The 20,275-nt window shown below is 41.0% G+C and overlaps 1 protein-coding gene across 2 annotated transcripts in view; it reads right to left on the bottom strand.

Annotated features, from left to right (window-relative positions):
- The window catches only part of REEP3 (receptor accessory protein 3), a 65,708-nt gene that overhangs the window by 20,464 nt on the left and 24,969 nt on the right, over positions 1-20,275 (bottom strand). For both annotated transcript variants that reach the window (XM_075934900.1, XM_075934901.1), the window contains exons 2-5: positions 11,983-12,055; positions 5,055-5,131; positions 4,342-4,462; positions 3,439-3,552 (exon numbers count right to left, since the gene is read on the bottom strand). In XM_075934900.1, the coding sequence (XP_075791015.1) occupies positions 3,439-3,552; positions 4,342-4,462; positions 5,055-5,131; positions 11,983-12,055 (385 nt within the window). The remainder of the gene's footprint in view (positions 1-3,438; positions 3,553-4,341; positions 4,463-5,054; positions 5,132-11,982; positions 12,056-20,275) is intronic.

Here is a 20,275-nt window from a genome sequence, read left to right as displayed (position 1 = left end):
TAAAATGGCATTGGCATCTTAATTTCTTTGGTACTATGACTATAATTTTTTCCCAGGCAACTTATTTGCACTGGATTAATTGTACAGATATTACAGTGGATGAGAAGCTGAATATGAGTCAACAGTGTACCCTTGTAGACAAGAAGGTTAATGGCATATTAGCATACATTAGGAAGAGCATTGTCAGCAGATCTAGAGAAGTGATTATTCCCCTTTATTCGGCATTGGGGAGGCCACATCTGAAGTACTGCATCCAATTCTGGGGCTCCCCCACTATGGAAAGGATGTGGAAACATTGGAGAGAATCGAGCGGAGGGCAACCAAAATGATTAGGGGGGCGGAGCACGTGACTTATAAGGAGAGGCTGAAGGATTTGTGCTTATTTAATCTACAAAAGAGTCAGGGGGATTCAATGGCAGACTTCAACTACCTGAAAGGGGGTTCCAAAGAGGATGGAGTGAGGCTGTTCTCAGTGGTGACAGAGGTCAGAACAAGGAGCAATATTCTCAAGTTGCAGCAGGGGAGAGCTAGATTGATTATTAGGAAAAACCTATTTCACTAGGAGGGTGGTGAAGCACTGGAATGGGTTACCGAGGGAGGTGGTGGAACCTCCATCCCTAGAGGTTAAGTCCTAGCTGGACAAAGCCCTGGCTGGGATGATTTAGTTGGGGTTGGTCCTGCTTTGGGCAGGGGGCTGGACTCAATGACCTCCTGAGGTCTCTTCCAGCCCTAGGATTCTATGATATTCATGAGGATGTATAACAAATTACCAACTGAGTAAGTATTCTTCCAGTCACTCTTGAACAGCAGAAGTCATTCTGAGGTACTGAGAATGCAGAAGTTATTTGTTACCACAGAAAGAAAGGAATAGGTGAGCCTGAAATAGGGAAGTTAGCGTGTAGCCGTTTAAACAATTAACCAAATGACTACATGTAAACTCCCTCCCCTCTGCATCAGCAGGCAGCAAGGAAGGTGGAGGGGTGAATGCCAGCTCCCCACAAGCACTGCATCCTGCAGTGCCGCCTGCTCCTCGCACTGCTGCCTCTGATGGAGAAGAAGCAGCGCAGAGGGTGAGGGGGGCAGGTGGGAGACAATACACACAGGGAGCCAGCTATCAAGCCAGCTCCCCACACGTATCTGCTTCCGCAGAGCCACCTGCCTCCCCACTAAAGCTGCTGTCTTTCTATCAGAGGGAGCAGCATGGTAGAGGGGATGGAGGCAGGAGCTGATAGGCACAGGGAACTAGCTTTTAAGCCAGCTCTCTGTGCATGCCGGCTCTGCGAAGCTGCTACTGACACTCTTGGTGATACACCTGCCCCCAATGGACACTCTGCAGTACAGACCATCCCCACTATACGTCGCCCTGGTATACGTCGGTTCCACACTAACGTCATTGATGAAGTTAGGAACTGTTTCATTACAAGTCCTTCCACACGCCAATCTTACGTCACTCAAAAACAATACATGAAAAATTTGCTCAAACGAAAGTCAGCTGCTTGAACATAAATCAAAGAAATTCCCCACTTTACATTATTTTGCTGTAGGTCCACTTTTTTGGAACGTATCTTGGACATAAAGCAGGGACAGCCTGTATATTTCTCTGTGGACCCACTGCCCCCAGTGGTCACTCTCATATCTACTATGTTTGTGACAGAGTTTGTATGTGTGTTTGTCTGTTCAAGAATTCCGCCTAAACAGTAAAAGCTAGGACCACCAAATTCATAACTTATCATAACTTAAAGGTCAGGGTTTGGTTGTGCCAGGAAAATGGGATGTGCTTAGAGTGGGACTGCTTCTCATAAAAACATACAGAAAAGAGAATCACCAGGCAGGTGAAAGAGGCTGGCTGGGGGTGCCCCAACTCCAAGCCCTCAGCTCTCTTTTAGGGAACATGAGCAGGGCTTAAGCTCCCCTCTACCCCTCAGTTCGCACAGGGACATGGCTGGCTGGTTCCCTTTGTCTGGGAGTGAGAGGAAAGTGCACAGTTTGCTGCATTTCTCATTCTTACTGAGGAGAGTAGGGGGCAAACCAATCTGGAGCTGTCACAGCTGAGGCACATGTACCCCTTCCCCAGCTATGCCCAACGAAGCTGCACCAGAGAGGTGCTTCTCACCTAGCCCCAGGCTATTACAGTGAGAGAGGGCTGAATCCCTCATCCCCAGCCCCACCCCAGAGCACTGATTTAAATCAATCATGTACATTTTTATTTTATTTTCCAAACAATTAAAATTGAGTTAAGGACCTGAGCAACACTGGGTAACTCTTCTAGTTATTAGTTTAAAAAAATGTCTTTGAAATGATGTGAAAATATTCCTTTCATGGAAGTCTTTAATTTTCTTCATTGTATCCAAAAGCCAAATAGTCAACAGGTTTCTCCCCAAACAATAGTAATTTTGACTTGTGTTGACATTTTAAAAAATTTACATAGTATTTCTATAAATTGCTTTTTAGTGGCTTATATAGAGCTTTAAACATTTTCAATGCCATTATTATGAACATAGTAGTTTCACTTGCTCTTCCTGGAAATTAGACCAAATTAGGCCTGAAATTGTTTACCAAATCAGAATGTATAATTCCTAATGCTATTTTCTGCATTTTTACTTAAAAAATGGGCAATTTACACTTAACCACAGATTAAACTGTACTAGCCAATTCACTCTCTCCAATCTCCTGTGTTGACCAAAACTTTTTTCAAACATAAAACATTTCCTTACTTATTTCACTAAATTACAAATTGACAGCTATCTTGGTTGCCTTCATTAGTGGAGCTTTTCAATCAAATATTTTGGGAAACTCCCTTCATTAATTTCAGTTAATTTGCTGGCATAAATTATTCAATTGCATAAATGGCATTTTATTCAGATTTATGATTTAATATAAAAATACTACTCAAAGCAAGAATATGCAAATCAGACAACTATGATGCAAGCTTTTATGTCGTGCATGACTTTCAAAATTGGATCTAAAAATCACAAACAAGGAATTAATTTCACAAAACAGCTTTTATCTTTGGTAGTAATATTTCATGCCTTAGTTTATAGATGAAGTTACCTTAAATTGATTGAAGGAAGACAGCAGAAAGAAGCCAGAAATCCTGTAAATAGTGTGATTACCAGCAAGAAAGTGCAACAAAGAAAAAAAAGAATGTTGATCTTTCACTAACAGCTTGAAATAACATTGTAGTCTATATTTTGATTTACCACACTCAACTGATAACCATTATCCAAAAGTTCACATGCTATTCATTTTTAAACTAATAGCCATAGTTTAAAAAATAAAAGGCTCTCAAAATTACTATCCTTAAATTACATTCCTCCATTTTTAAACATGTTACTTTTAGAATGAATTCTTGAGTTAAGATCAGTAAATACCCAATACCACTTTGCTTTTTCTTTCGATAATATTTACACCAAACTGATGAGTGTAAGTGAAAGTTACCTTTACAGCAGCAGTCACAGCAGCAGTAGCTGCCAAATTTAAACCCTGTCTCCCAAAATTCACCATAGTTTCATAACCTCGTTCTTTGGCTTGCACAATATACTGATCAATCTCCTAAAAAACAACACAACAAAATACATATTTAAGTTTACACACACAATCCCTGAATATAAAAAAAAAAAAACCACTTTATTACCCCAGCATTATTTTATCATCAAAATGTTGATGGAAGACGTCAAGGTAAAATATACAAGTTCTGTTATCTAGCATTCATGGGAATGGGGGTTGCAAGTTCATCAAATGTGCTGGTTCCTCGAGCTTTTACACTAACGGTTCATAATTTTTTCTCCGTATGCAAGCTGAAGTTGCAGAATGGTTATATGATATCAGATAATAGTATTATATGCAGAAGCATGACACAAATATACTTTACTGCCGCAAGTTTACAAACTTGACTCTTGTAAGTGCTAGAAATGTCAGAAAAATGATGTCAGATGGCTATGGGAATTTTTTCATTTAACTGAAGGAGGAATTGTATAACAGATGCTGGTTAACCAAGTTTTCCAGATATTAAAAAACCTGATAACACAGCTTATGCTGTATTTATGTTTCAACTTATATTACATGTTTTAGGCTACAGCTACTCTAGAGACCATATAGCAAGGCAGCTGTGCCGATGCAGCTGCAGCTCTCTAAGAGATGGTGCATACCACCCTTTATCCTAGTGTAACTTATGCCACTTGAGGAGCAGGGGGTGTTTTTCCTCACACCCTGAGCAACTTAAGTTTTGATGAGGTAAGTGGTAGTGTATACATGGCCTCTATTAACACAGTATATTAATATTTTAAGCACCAGAGAATTAATTATTGCATTTAATGCCAAACTTTGAAAATAATTTCTTACCCTTTCCTTTGAAGAAAGAAGAGGATGGAGAAATTTCCTATAGATTAAACTTGCCCCTCTAGTATATGGAGAGAGCAACCAAATAACAAAAGCGATCTTCAACTCATAATACAATGGAAACCTGCAGATAAAAATTTATGCAAGTACTAAGATTAGGGCAGAATGCTAATTCACTATCAAAAACAAAGCTTTGCAAAAATATATATATATATATTTACACACACACACACACACACACACACACACACGAAAATGTTACACAATCTTTTAAGGTTTTTAATTTTTACTCAGTATAGACCACCTTAAGTGCTTTTTAATAGATGAGCGTCTGCTTCATTTTCTTCTGTTGGGTTTTCATTAAATATAATACCATTAAAAGCAGCAACAGTAAAAGATTTAAAAGTCTTTCCATGGTTTCTTGCATTATATTATTTTATTTATGGCATTTAATTTCGTTTGCACAGGTCTTACAACTCCATTCTCTCCTCTTGTGCTTTTACTGCATGGGTAGCATTTTTCTTTCCCTATTTTTGAGGGAATTAAAAGGCACTACAAATTTAGAAGGGAGGGATGTTATCCATTATGCAATTTTCTGACAGCAGTTCTTGGAAATGTCACCTATAAATACAAGCTGGTAATTATATTACCTTCTCTGCACTAATTCATCAGAAAAAATAATTACTTTTCATGTTCCACACTATGAAAAATCTTACCAAGAGATCGTTAGGTCCGCTACTGTTTCAGTAACTGTATACAGAGCAAACACAATCCAATACATCATCCATCGGACCTAAGAAAGAAAAGACATTACCTTTAATAGAAAAGTTTTAATTTAAAAATTTCCACTTCCAATGAAACCATTTAATTGACCCACCAGGAAATACCACAACACAAAAAAACTTAGATTTTTTCCATAGCGCAGAGTGACTTTTTTTTTTTTTTTTTTAAAGAAAACCACAAACTAAAAATTACCAATTTACAAGAACAAGTAGGTTGTTTTTTTGTTTTGTTTTCCCGTTGTTCTGAGAAAATGGTCTGGAGGCAACTGTCTAATGATGCTGGAGGCTGAGTGAATTGTTTGGATCTTCAACCTACCTTCTGCTTCCAACTAGCTTAAAGTAAGGATTGTAATTAAGCTGTGGAACTTCTCCACAAAATGGTCATCAAGTGGAATGTCATACTGTGTCTACACTCGACCACACTCCCCCTTCAAAACAGGGCATCAGACTTGAAAAATAACTATTTAGATACCCTTTTCAAAAAACAAACCTTTCTAAATAAGAGTGTCTCTAAGAGCACAAACTAAACTGCAACCATGATGTGTGGCTAAAAATGAAGAGTGTTCATTTTCCATATGGTTCTACAAGATAGTTTCTTCTCCATAAGGCTGTTGGTGAAAGACAACACCCATTATACTGGATAAGGCAACAGGACATTGAGATGCGAACTGGTGAAGGGCATGAGGCTTTGATCAGCTCCACTATGTGAAATCTGAGTGATCAATCACTCTCTGGTGGTAAGGGGGAAGAGCTGAGCTAAGCAAGTACAGTTTGCATAAAAGGTCATTTGCTATGCAAAAGCCAGACGGAAGTTTGGAAATGCTTTCCTTCCAGGTTCAGTTCTATATGCTCTTTCAGGATGGCCAGAAATGAAGCTTTGATGGTAGCTTGCCATTGATGTATCAGGGTTTTTTTGCTGTCCAACTCCAGAAGGGACTTAGTGTATTTGTGAAAGTTGGTGGCTGTGCTGGAAGAGAATATTCCTGGATGTCAGTTTTTGAGGTGCAAGTGAAGATAGAGCTGGCCACCACAGAATCAGAAAGAGAGAGAGCATGCTGTTCATAACTACCAGTGGCAAGAAGTCATAGTGGTATTCTATTTCCAGTTGTGTAGATAATACTGAGTGGACTGTGGCCACCTGTGACAGGGCCCCGCAACCCCACACTAAAACCCCCGCGGCAAAAGCCCTATTCGGGTGGCGGAGGGGCACGCACCGGCATTGTGCCAGCTGTACACGCGCCGCGGACCAGCTAACCGCCTCGGTGGCGGCGGGAGGGGTGTAGTCAAATGGTGATGTCAGGAGTACGTCATTCTCCGGCGCGGCAGGAGTTTTAAAGGCCGCCCCGGACGGGGGGGGAAAGACCCCTCTTGGCTGCGGAGAGCAGGTCTTCGTGGACCGCCGTGGAGCAACGGGGTCCGGGAGGTCATCCGGAGAGGAAGTATCCCAGGGGAGGGCCATATAAGGGCCCCTCACTTGGACAGGTTTCGGGAGGACGCCCCTGTCAACCGGACCCGGACCGAAGCGGGTCCGGGTTCTTTAGGGCCCTGGGCTGGGGCCCAGGAGTGAGGGTGGGCCTGGGCCCCCCTCTCTCCTCCCTACCCTGCAACCCCCGCCCCCCACCCCCGGCATAACTGAGGAAGGACGAATTATTCCTTATTTCCCATTCCCCGGAAGGGGGAAAGCCCAGGCTGTGTGGGCACTGTCGTAGGGCAGTGGCCTGAACCTGATAGTATCGCCGCCAGCAGAGCCAATTCCCCCAAAGTTGGCAACGAGCGACGCTGTGAGGGCAGACCGAACCCCTACACCACCAAACCAAAGACAACGGGGAATAATTCCACACAGCTAAAAATTTCAAATCAATATCAGGTCTTCAACATGGAAATTGTGGAAGAGACCTGAAGATCCAGCTGGTCCAAAAGAACAGAGCTTCCTGGCTGCCACTGGTGTCGAGACTCCCTGGGCGGGCAAGAGGACCCCGGCTGTGACCAGGTCTAGAGCTTCCCGGCCACTGGGCCAGGGAGCTCTTCTGGGGCCAGAACTCCCCGACATGCCATTCGTCCACACGCACACGCACGCTCTGGGCTCCTGACTGAGTCACAAGAGCCTACAAATCTCCTGTCCCACTACCAGACCTTCCCCTTCCTAGGCTCTGTGGTCCAGGAACATCCATGGTCCATGCCGGACCACGGCTGTTGCCAAACTAGGGAGTGCCAGCTAAGGGAGGTAAAACCTGCATTTAAACAAATGTGTTATGTATAAATGTTTTGGCAAATTTTCATTTACAGTGTCATTTATCAGCTACTTTTCTTCAGAATTTGTTTTTCAGCATATTAAAATCTGTACAACTTTGGCAAGTTTGCTGTGAAGCTTTATATTGTGCTCTGACTCAGAATTGTGCTCTGCACAGAATTTATGGTTTCACTTTGTTACAGTAGTTTTAGCATGGTTAAATTCTAAAATCCCCATTGGGTTAAAAGATGTGCCTTTTTCAAAATTTTGCATATATATCCAACAGTATTCACTTTTTCATTTAAGAAATTTTATGGAGGAATGCTCTTTCCATCCACAGAAGCCAGCATTTCAAGTAAATCACTGCTATACCTCCTGAAACACAAGTTGACAAATTCTTACCACTATTGTAAAAGATGTCTGAGAGCTATTTTCTGTTAATAAATGTAATTAAGTGGCACACCAATGTTCTAGTAGCTGACAGTGTGGACACCCACTATGTTTTTCACTGGTGCACTCCATGAGTGGCACTGTAACTGCTACCACTTGACATTCGCCAGTATAGACATGGCCTGTATTCAAGGAGCACCTAATAATGCCCTCAGGTCACCCATTAACTTTACAACTTCTGGATCTGAAAGTATGAGCCTCTACTGCAAGAACTACAAGACTGTAGGTCTAGCCCCTCAAATGCAGTAATACAGTCAAACACTTAACTGCAGTCTAGGGATTAGAGGGGGACTGTGTTAAATTAACTCATATTACCACCTCATGAAGTGTTAATCATATGCTGAAATGCTCTTCCCTCACAGCCTCTGCTGCATCCCTGTTAGCTGAAGGAGCATGTTGTTCATGAACTTCTGGAATGCATTACATAAGTGGGAATGCAGTAACTGAAGTGAACTGGTCTATTCAATTTATAAAAAAGATTTATGAATGCATAGCATATGGAACCTGCATATACACTATTAACACCAGCGTCATGCGTCAACCACCTTCTAAGAACAAAGTCTCTTGAAGCGCTTTCCAAATTTTGACAGCATCAGCAATGCAGTAGCAGTGTCTCTGAAGTTTAAGGATATGGATAATAAACTTCAGTATCCTGAGCACATCTTCTACATTCCTTGTTAATCCAACGTTACATATTTTGGATGAAATTCTACCATCTATTCAATCACTGTTTTCTTCAAAGTTTTATGAGAGTAAGCCAATTCTTAATAAATTGTTCAGTGGAATTCTGTGATTTGTTTTGAACACTTTGAGGGAGACTTTGTTTGGACCCTCCTGCTCTCTTCAGTGAAGCTGAAGAAAAATGGTTGTTATGGAAAATAACATTTTCTGTTATTCCTGGAAAAGACGCACTCAAGTTTTTGGCTAGAAGATGGGCACTGGAGTCTAATGTTGTTAAGGAGCATCCTTGCATTTCTTCTTCAAAGTATTTTCTCATCAGACAATGCTGCAGACATGGTAAAAGTGACAAAACTGCGCATATGACAGTTGATTTTTTGTTCACAGTTTACTATAGCTTTCATTGTCACTTCCTTTGAATATTCTGTTGTGTGAACATTTCTCAATATATCTATTGTTTCTGACACATGCAACCCATCTTCTTTAGGGACACATTAATGGATCATTGTGTACATTGCTCTACCTATTAAGGCCTAAATAGACAAATTTCCCCTCAGTATTTTCATGCTGTTCAAACTCCTTCTCATATACTGAGCCTAGGAATCTCCCACCAATGTCTGCTCTACCCCGTGGTATATAGCCATTTTGGAACATCATGGTCAAAGACCATAATAGTGATGCCAAAAGTCTATTTCCTACTTTATACCAACATAACTCAGTTTTCCCCAACAGAATCCCATCCTGTATTATAAGCACAATAGTGCCTACTCACCCACATCAGTGAAGGTGCTTACTGTTAACAATGCAAAAAGGAGACTTTATGGCATAAATGAACCAAACAACCTTTCATCAGAAGTGTCTTGGTATTTGCTTGTCCTTTCTACAAACACATTCATGAGGGTGGTTTTACTGGATGACAGATATCTTTTGACTCCTACTGATACTTGGTTGTTTGAAATAGATTTAAACAGCAGCACTGCTACTGAAATGTACCCATAGAGGACTCTGAAGTTGCTCCAAATAGACAGTCTAAGTCTTTTATGGTTAAATGGAATCCTGAAACAATATTAAAAATTATTTTGAATAGTCAATCTTCTCAGTTCTTCTCTCTCTATTATTCATTATTATTTTATTGATCATGTGCATTTTTAGCAAGGATGCAGACCCAATTCCAAGTTACCAAAATGGCAAGACTGACTGCGCTTAGAATGCACTCAATTTTGAAATAAGCTCCACTAAACTCACTGGCATTTCTGTTTTTTTGAGAAAACAAAGTACAGCTTTCCCAAGAGAACCCCCTCCTAACTTATGCTGAAGTATAATAGACTTATGGCATCAGTATTATGGTCTGTGACCATGGTGTTACAAAATAAGGGGCATGTATTATATAAGAAAATGACACTCTGTGGCAACTGGCAACACTACATTTCTCTTACTACAGCTTTCTGTACTGCATACTTCAGTGATTGATTCTAAACATAGATAACTAATTAAACAAGCCATAAGGATTAGTTATGCTAAAAAAAATTTCCTAGGAATATCCAACATAGCAAATATCTTAAGAATTTACTTAATAATTCACACCAACACTAAAAGGCATAGTGAGTGAGAGTCTTGAAGACTGATGTGTTGCAGTGAATTATTTAAGTTACTAACCAGTTGATCCAAATTGTTCTTATTGTTCTTCAGACATATCCACATCATCTTCTCCCAGTGAGCAATTTTCCTTTTTTACCCAGGGAAAGATTTTTTTCAAAATATTCCCAGGTAACATCTGTTTTACTCCCAGAAGCCATTATACAGTTTTTCTGTATCAAAAGTGTGGGAGAATATAGGAAGTTGTGTATGTGTGCTAATAATGTCCTTTTTTCTTTCCAGTCCACTCCACTGTTCCTTTTTATGCTGCCTCTGTATTTGTCTATACATTGTCTCTGTCTTTAAGACAACATCTTAGCTAACTCCTCTGCCACGTTTGGCCCACGTCCACCACCACATAAACACAGAACAAAAAACAATCATATCCTCCCTGTGTCCTTCTTTGCACATATTACTTTAGTTTATTTGAAAACAGAAAATTGAAAGTCCAGAACTTTCAAGAAACAAGAGTTGATTACTAGGCTATACAGAGTAGAGCCATTAATTCATTTTTATGAGACTGTAAGTGTAGGTGTAGCACGTTTGTGATGAGATTACTCATTTAAAAATAAGTTATAATTGTTAATGTAGTATTCTGAGAACTTTAAAAGAATAAAACTATTGAAATAAAAAAAATCTGATTTTTTTTTTAAATTTAAAAAACATTGATTTGTATCCACCCTGATCTACATTCCCTGCTGTTTAGTTTCTGTACGGAACAGAAGGTGTTGGTTTTGAAATTCTAGTTGGCATAGAAACTGTTTAAGACACCACTGATTGTTTGCTACAAACCCCATCCATTCTGTTGGGAATGGGGATATCTGCAGGAGGGAGACTAATTTTATTTTTCCTGGCCATTACAGGATTATGTGGACTAAAGAAACAGTAATAACTGGCCTTAATATAATTATTTTATTAACCATCAAGGACACCTAAATATATGGATAGATGTTGGTTTTGTGCCAAAAATATAAAGTAGTAGTCCTGTGACACATTAGAGACTAACAAAAAGTAGATACAGTATCATGAACTTTTGAGGGCAAACCCCACTTCTTCAGATAAGCTGGAGTGGGGGAAAAACACTGTGACATTTTGTATTTTATGTGTAATAAAAATAGTAATATTTTTACAGGGCACAGTCAGTTGTCGAGCAAAAACAAGTAAACAGACATAAAATGGAGTTGAAATCTGCTTAATCTTTGCTGCTTTGATTCTGATGCACCAACATGAGGGTAAAGCAATAAAAACCTCATGGAAGTCAGAAGATATGACATGACTATACCAAAAAGGGAAATATTTGTTGTAATAAAGCATGGTTCTACTTGAAAACATCAGTAGAACCAACATCTCCCCCTACAAAACCCAGGACGTTAGATGCTAAAAATATTTACTATTTCACTAAGGCAGCACAGTTAAGATCACAAAAACTAAGCATCTTATAATATCAGGTCCCAATCCTGCAAACACTTATGCACATGCATAGTTTCACACAAAACTACAACAAAGTCAGTGAGGCTATTCAGAAACATACAGCACGTAACTAAGTTGGCAAAACCAGGGACCTAGCTGGACCATGGTACATATTATTTTATGTTCTTCTTCATATATCATAATTACATCTGTTAAGTTTTCTATACAAGTCACACAGCTCAACTACATTGCTATATTAGATAAGCATTCATAAGCATATACAATGATGGTACAGCCATAATTTTTGTACCTAATATTTATGAAGATACACTAAAGTCATGTCACTTTCATATGACTGTATGTTTCACTGCATAACTTAGTGAAATTCATTCTCTCTAAGTGTCAACTGAAGGAAGCATTAATGTTTCATTGGATAAATAAGTAAGAAGTGGGACTTACATATTCCTTCACATTTTTTGTCTTCACAGCTTTGTAAGAATAATAAGCAGGATACAGCATCCCAAACACCAAGCTATGGAAAAATACATAGTTTTTAAGATATGACAAGTTGTACATAAAACAAAGCAATAATTTTATATATGCAATTAAGAGGAGTCAACAATCTAGAAACAGCACTAAACTTAAAAAAAAGATTTTAAGGCAGTTTAGAGGAAACTCTGTGCAATATACAATGGCACTACTTTAACTAAGGATGTCTAAAATTATTCTGTACAGACTGATCTATTCCTTAGGACCAGCCTCTAACAGCAAACTGCAATATTGTTAATTACAGGAACTGCACTAGTAGCAATTGTACGTTTCAGGTGTAGTTCTACCATACATCTATATGTAGCCCTATGGTAAGTGTTGTCATAGCTAGGGATGTGAAAGGTTAACAGGTAAGCATCATCCTTAACCAAAACAGGCAAGCATCACCCATTAACCAGTGTGGGCTGGAGCAGCTCCTCATCCCCCATGAGCAGGGGGCTGCTCCACCCCTGTGGGACCTGCTCCAGACAGGGGCTATTCTGGCCATTGGGAGCAGCCTCTGTCAACAGCAAGCCGGGGCACATCACAGGCAGGAGCAGTCCCTGCATTCCAGCCTGACTACCCCCTTTAATCACTTAACAGGTTCAACATCATCTTATACCACTTAACCAAATAAAATGGGATTTTACATCCCTAGTCACAGCACTGTTCTTAAGAGAACTATTACACATGTGACAACCCAGTTCCTCAGCTTGTGGGTGGTTTTGAGAAAGATTCTACACTGTGAAGAGAATAATATCAAGTCCAAATACATTTTCCTGGAACACCTCAGGAACCTCAGCCATTTTTACAACATATTGCCAAGATGGAGGCTAAACCAAATGGTAGAAGCTCATTCTTTGTGCAGACAGCTAACTTCTGCTCCAAGTTTTAAAAGTTCTTCACCTTCCTCCTTATGCCAGGAGGGTGCCCCAGCAATTGATGCTGAGACCCAGAACAAGAGCAGGTAAGTGAATTCACATTACTACCCAAATGAGAGGCTGTATTTTCCTCACCTCTGCTAATCTGTCACTGTAAAGAGCTTTTAAAATAAGAGCCTCAAGCACGGATTGAACTGTACTCATCTACTGTTGCTAAAATCAGTTAGTTTGCAGACCCTGGTAAATGGGAATCCAGATTTGTATTCCAGCAGAAGGACAGACCTTCCTACACAGCAGGGCCAGCCTTGTCTGGAGGAGCAGACTGTTGTGGGTTGCTGCCATGCCTATTCCATGGTTGCTTGAAAAAAACTGGGTGAGGAAGGTAGAGGTGGATGAAAAGAAAATGTGTCTGTTTAGCAAGCACAAAGTATTTCATCTCCTTCTTATGTGGAGGGCAAGAGCTACAGCTATGACACACTACTTGTACCAACTGAAGGATGGCTTGATTGATAGATAGGGATACCCTAGAAGGCCTCTAGGGTTGAAGGATGTTCATGAGTTGATGCTGTCAGCCCAGAACCTCTTCAAACAGAAATTTGCACATCTGCCACTACTCTCTTTGTCAAGGCCTAGGATGGTCACTGACAATGTGGTAGACAGAATAGGAGGGGGATGATTAGCTCATCTAATGAGGAGTCTGTTGCAGTAAGCACCAAATATCTCCTTCCTCACCATACACCGATAGCAGCTGCGAGTGTGAGGGGGACACATGAGCCCAGAGGAGCCGACAGTTTGTGAGGGCCCCTGGGCCAGATGCGGGAGAGGGGGAAGAGGGAAGGGCTGGTTCTGCACTCCCAGATGGGGCAGGGTTGTGGGCAGAAGGAAGGGCATCCATGCCACACTCCCTGCAGTCCTTAGAGCCACACTCAGTGTGCTGTGCGCTGCTCCTGCAGCCATTTAAAGGGCCCCGTGCTTCAGCCACCATCATAATAAAGTGGCAGCAGCAGTGGCTGGAAGCCCCAGGCCCCTTTGATTTGCAAGTCCCAGTGCAACTGCCCCTTTGTCCCTCCCGTGTAGGCGGGCCTGCTTGAACCTGTGATAAGGATCCCAAAGTTTTCATCATGGTCTAAAGGAAGAGCTCCTCAGATGTTGTTGGCCTCACAGAAGGGATATAGGCCTCTGTTGTTGGGTTATTTGTCAAAGTATAGCGTGACATCTGGAAAACAGAGTTCCTGTTCAAAGAACTCCTTGGACTCTGAGGACTGTTTTAGCAAGGTGGGAGACGGTCAGTACCCACGGCTCCAGTGTGACAAACGGACAATATTCTTTGGCAACAAGAGAAAAGATTTCTCCTCTAGGATCAGGATTTCAAAGGTAAGGAAGGGACCCAATAAAAGGGGAGAATGTAGGCTGTGGAGGATCAACTCTTCTGCCAAGAAAAATGCCTCCAAGCATCCAAGGATCCATAGTGTACCTGTGGAGATGTTGGAGGGGCTTTGTGGTGTCTGCAGGCATACAGGTACTGGAGGAAGAGGCTGTGCACATGCTGTTGCTTGTTCCAAATGCTTTGGTGCCAAAGGCATCATCGGATTCTGTTGGCACATGGCCTTACCCTCCACATACAGAATCTTGGTAACAATCCAATCAGATCAACAATGAATCTCTCACCCAACTTGGTTCATCTCAGGGAGGAAATGCTGTGCATAAGAGCACCACAGCAAATATCTGCTCTAGTGCTCATGAGAGTATTTTGTGCTCTGATACTGGAACTTCTCCTTGGTTTTCAGTATGGCTGTTTCCAGAGCTTGCGAAGCACTCAAAGGGGCATTCATGGCTGGAAATGGCTGCTGTAGATGGGAGTCTCCAGGGCCCAGATCCAAATATACCCTGGATCTCATTCCTTCTGCCATCAGAAATTTACAAAGGCAGCCTTCACAAGTGTGCCAGATCTGGGGTGGAAAGGGGTTGCAAATGGCACAGTGAGTGAGGATGTGTGCCTCATCAAAGCAATATAGGCACCACTAGTGCTTATTGCTCACAAAGACAGAACACAGGCTGGAAACAGTTTTTGAAGCCAGGACATTGGGGCACAGCACCAGGGTGCAGAGGAGAGCGCACTGTCCCTGACCAGGGGAAAGAAGAACTACACTAACCATATTAAACTTATCTATACAAACTAGTCACAGCTATTATCACAAAGCAGAAAGGAACCATTTGGTTAGAAAACTAAGAATGTGAAGAAACTGGGTGCTCTGACTCCATCCATGGAGAGATCAATAGAAAATGGAATAGTACCTCTTATACCATCACTCAGGAGTGAGGAGACACAATAAGCATGGGAGGATCAACAGACACTGCTAAGAAACACTTCTCAACTCTGGCGCATGGCACACGTTTGCACCCACATAAGGCCAATGACTCAAAGAAAATCTTCTTGCTAAAAAAAACCATAGTAGATTTACTCTAACTATAATGAGTGACATATAGCTTTGGGAACTGTTCAACAGCGCAAATACAAGAAACATCTTCCTCAAAGTTAGCATTCAAGCATGCATCTCCTCTGAAGTACTTGGAACAGTCAAAAGCCATGTGTTACTTACAGCTGCTACTGGACTGCAGAGATCTCCCTCTACAGGGATCCAGAACTGGAACCATACATTTAATTTAAACCTCTCTCTTGGCCGAGTTCAAAAGTGCCAGGAACAGCCTGAGTGAGTATTATGCTGGGCCATTAAATATTGCCTTTTCATTTGAGTAATTCTTCAGACTTTCAGATGTCTAGAGTTTAGATTTAAAATAACCTTACTCCTTAAATCACCAAAGAACTGATTATAGTAGCCTCTCAGAATTACAAACACCAGAGTTATGAACTGATCGGTGAACCACACACCTCATTTGGAACTTGAAGTATGCATTCAAGACCCCCAACCCCACAAAAAAGCAAATGCAGTACTGTGTTAATCATGAGCTGGGGTGGGGGGGAAGAGAGAGAGAAGCAGAATTTTTTCTTCTGCATAGTAAACTTTCAAAGACATATTAAGTCAAAACATTTATAAAAACAACCATAACATTCAGTTACGCGTTCAAACAACACTTCATTCCTGAGGTGCTCATAGCACTGACCCCTCTAAAAGTCCTCTAAAACTGTCTGGTATAAGCAAAGACTACATTATGCAGAATTTCTGAGAACACTGAAAGCAATGATCTTCAAACTTTAACTGAATAAAGCACAAAGTTCTTTGATTTGCATTAATTGACTCTTCATGATAAAAAACAGTCTAAACCAGCTGTTGGGAACCTCTTGTTGGGAAAATACAAGACTGAGCTCTGGTCTTGGCAATTAAGAGAAAAATGGATTTCACATTCAATAAGCCGATGTAGGATTTATGCTGAACCATATAAGTAAGCGTTCAAACAACCATTGTTGTTTCCAGACTTTTTATTTTTAAAAAGGGATTTTGAAGAGCCAGATGAAAACATGAAGTGAGCATTGAAGTATATTTTTAATTCTTCAGTAACTAGCATCATATTAGCTAGATGTCTAGAATTCTATTTCATATTTCTAACCTGAAGTCGGCTAAAATTATGTTGGAATTAAAATGGAAAAGAGCAAGATAAAGTCTCAAGCATTTGAGACACGGTCAGAGTTCAAGGCCAGAAAGGACCAGATCATCCAGTCTGACTTTCTATACATCACAGGTGACCAATACAACCCAGCCCCTGCACATGAAACCCTGTAACTGACATCAAACCCAAATATTATAGCCAATATGAAACTAGACAACTATGGGCCACACACAGAACAGTAGGGACTGAGGTGCACCAGTGCTTGAAGACCCTCCAATGGCAGGGAAAGGATTAAAGGAGATGAGCCCACATAATCCTGCTAACTGACCTGCACCCACACTTTAGAGAGGAAGGTGAAAAACTGTCTATCCGACATAGGACAAAATTCCTTCCTGACACAGTGTACAGCCATCCATTAAATCCTGAACTATAAGCAAGAATCAGCCAGCCAGTCACTTGAGAAAGAAAATGCTCAGTCCCATGTCAGAGTCCTAGCTAGCCCTAGCCCTGCCTGTCCAAAGTCCTAGCTCTAGCCATGGCTATCTCGAATGCTTCAGAGGAAAGAAATTTTAACTACATATTTTTGGGAGGGAGCAAGATTGGGATCTCTTCCCAATCTCTGCAAGCATCCAGCTGAAACCCTGAGGAATTAGCTTTAGGAACACAAGACATGATCCAAAAGTGATCCCCAGTGCAATTGAGCCCAGCCAGCCCCCATTAAAAAAAAAAAAAAAAAAAAAAAAAAAAAGATCACACACCGCTAAGTCCAGTTCTCCCTTAAAACAAACTTATTTGCCCCACAACTCCTATTGAGAGGCTGTTCCATGGCCTGACCCCACTATTAGTTAGAAACCTCCCAATTTCCTGTTCAATTTTGTCCTTGGCCATTCTATATCCATATTGTGCCAGAACTGTCCTTTAGCTTTAAAAAGGCCCATCACCCACCCTTGTATTTACCCTCTACCATATGGAAGAGTAATCATAGCCTGTTTGTTGCCAGACTAATTGAGCCAAGCTCTTCCAGTATCCTCCTTTTGGTATTAATGAAATTGGCAAGAATTTTAGCTAAAGAAAAAAAAAAAAATCTTATAATTACCACTAGCCCCTACGTACAAATATTTGTATATACTCTTGCATGAAAATTCAACTAGAGTTCTCAGACAATAACAAGGGGACATAAGAGTCAAAAGATATTTTATTGAAAGAAAAAAAGGTTTGTTTCAATTCATTGGTGGGAGAATTAGGTATAAAAATAAAAACTAAAAGCAACATATTATGTCAGTTGTGTCAGTTGTGCAAACAGGTACAGTAAAGTTTCCCCACATGTCTACCGGTGGTCCTATGTCAGGATATGAAAAATTCATCTAATCAAATCTGGGAAGTCCACCAGTTACTACTCAACTGACATTTATGTTTCGATAGCAGGTATGGACAAAGAATAATTTTTTAAGTGTTTGCTTGCATCCTCAGGTTTGCTTCCAGATCTGCAGAGAAGGATCAGTGCAAGAGGGTGGAAAATACAGTAAAATCCTTATCTAAATACAGCAATTATTTTCCTAGAAAACTTTGTGTTATATGAACTAAGCAATAAATTGGTAAAATCCAGTTGTTTCCAGACATGATAAAGTTGTACATATTTGGTACGTGAAAGGGAGGTGGAAGAGCACAGGATCTGGGAGGGAGTTTGGATGAGTGCAGGTGCTCAGGGTGCCAGATCTGGGAGGTACTCACTATAGGGGACTCACCACGAGGGGCTCCCTGTGCTTGCAGCAACCATCCACTGACAACGCTCACAGAAGGACAGTGCCAGAGCAAGTGGTATAGGTAAGCGGCTCCAGCAATAAGACAGCAGGCACCAGGATCTGCTTATGGAGAGCCATCTAAGAGGACTTGGGGTGCCAGATCCTGGGGTGTGCTCATCTTAGACAGCTTCCCTGCTGTTCCTCGCAGAGGCATGGCTAGGTGGCTCCATGCACTGCCCCCATCCCGCCGGAGCACTGACTGCATGGGTGACACCTACAGGTAAAGGCAGTGTGCTGATCCACCTGGTCACACCTCCAGCAGGAACAGCTGGCATGGGGAGCTGCCTGAAGTTAGTGTCCCCAGATCCACCAGCCTAAGCACCCTCAGACATCCTACCTTCCATCCCAAGCACCCTCCTGTGAATATCCACTATATAAAAATAGTGCACACAACATAGAAATGGGTCACTGAAGGAAAACAGTGTTACATCCAAAGCGCTCAGTATAAATGAGCATTCAATAAGGGTTTACTGTAGCTCAGAGTTTCTCAACCTTTTTTTAATAAAGTACCCCTTTTTCCAAAAAAAATTATAAGTACCCTCAGTACCTATAGTTTTCAGACACACACATTTTTTCTCTACCATTGCAACACATTTGTTTAAACAACTTAATCATAGCCAGGCAGGCAATGAAATTTTTGGGTGTAAAAAAGTACAAAAACAATAAAGCACTGTAAACCTTAACACAAAAATTCAGTTTTCCCCAAATTTCAGTTGTGGTGACATACCCCCACCCCAGACTTCTCTCGAGTACCTCTGAGGGTACTTATACCACCAGTTGAAAAACATTGCTGTAGCTCTACTGCATGGGTACTGAGGCCAAGTGTTGGATCTCAGCATTATACAATATTGCTGCCACAGTTACAAAGGAGTGCAGCATCTCCTGCACTCTACTCTCCTACCAAAACCAATGCCAAGTAGTCCCAGCATACGAGGAACCCTTTCACATTCTACCATGTGATAAAGGATTCCATCCCTTAGGTATTCCCACAATATCTATACCCAATTCAACTCAAGGACAGATTGGATTGTCTTTAGGCTTGTCCAGCTCGTGTTGGTCAGACCTTACATTTTTTAAAAGCATTTGTGTTTAATAGTTGATATTGGTGTACTGCTTCAAATGGAAGCCAGTTTCAAATTAATCTGATTTACTTTATTCCACAGCTAGATTTATGGGTAATCATGTTTACTAACATATTTTTTACTGACAGTGGTAGGTATGGCTATTTCATTTTTCCAGCTGAATTCAACGTTAATGTAGCATTTTATCAGCATAACTTATAATCACTCAAAATGAATATATTTGTTAATTAAAAAGCAAAATTAGGGTACGTCTACACAGCAGTGTTATTCAGAAATAACATAGTCCGTGTCTACACTACAAGCAGTTATTTCGACATAATGACAAGATGTCATCGAGCTGGAGGCGTCTTACTCTGACCCCTGTAACCCTCATTTCACAAGAAGGGAAGGTGAAGGAAAACTTCTCTTCCTCAGACTTCCTGATGCGTAGACAGCGCCAAAAGCCAAAATAAGCTTTTTCGACTTAAGCTACACAACTGACGTAGCTGAAGTTGCATAGCTTATTTTGGCTTTAGCCCTGCTATGTAGATGTGCCTTCAGACTCAAATATGGTTGTAGTAAGATGAAGGCCTAAAACATAAGCCCGTGTAGCACAGGCCTGGTCTGAGGCCTAGCTAACAACAGACAAAACACGGCTAATGTAAAGCAAAGCTAAGCTGTGAGCAAGAGGCAGGCCCCTGCTCAAAGAACTTGGCACGAACAGGGCTGAGAGTGCAAAACACTAAGTGGTGCTAGGTACCGATTGCATAACAATAACTGGTATTGGTCATAAGTGGAAAGCACATGGTACCACTAGCTCGTTAAAAAAGACTTTGGTATCCACACCTCACAGATACAGACTCAGATTCAGGAAAGGGTCTAAAATGACAGTATGATGGAAGAGATGGTCTAA

The sequence above is a fragment of the Pelodiscus sinensis genome, chromosome 8, assembly GCF_049634645.1.
Source record: "Pelodiscus sinensis isolate JC-2024 chromosome 8, ASM4963464v1, whole genome shotgun sequence".
Lineage (NCBI taxonomy): Eukaryota > Metazoa > Chordata > Testudines > Trionychidae > Pelodiscus > Pelodiscus sinensis.
This window is presented reverse-complemented; position numbering and strand designations above follow the sequence as displayed.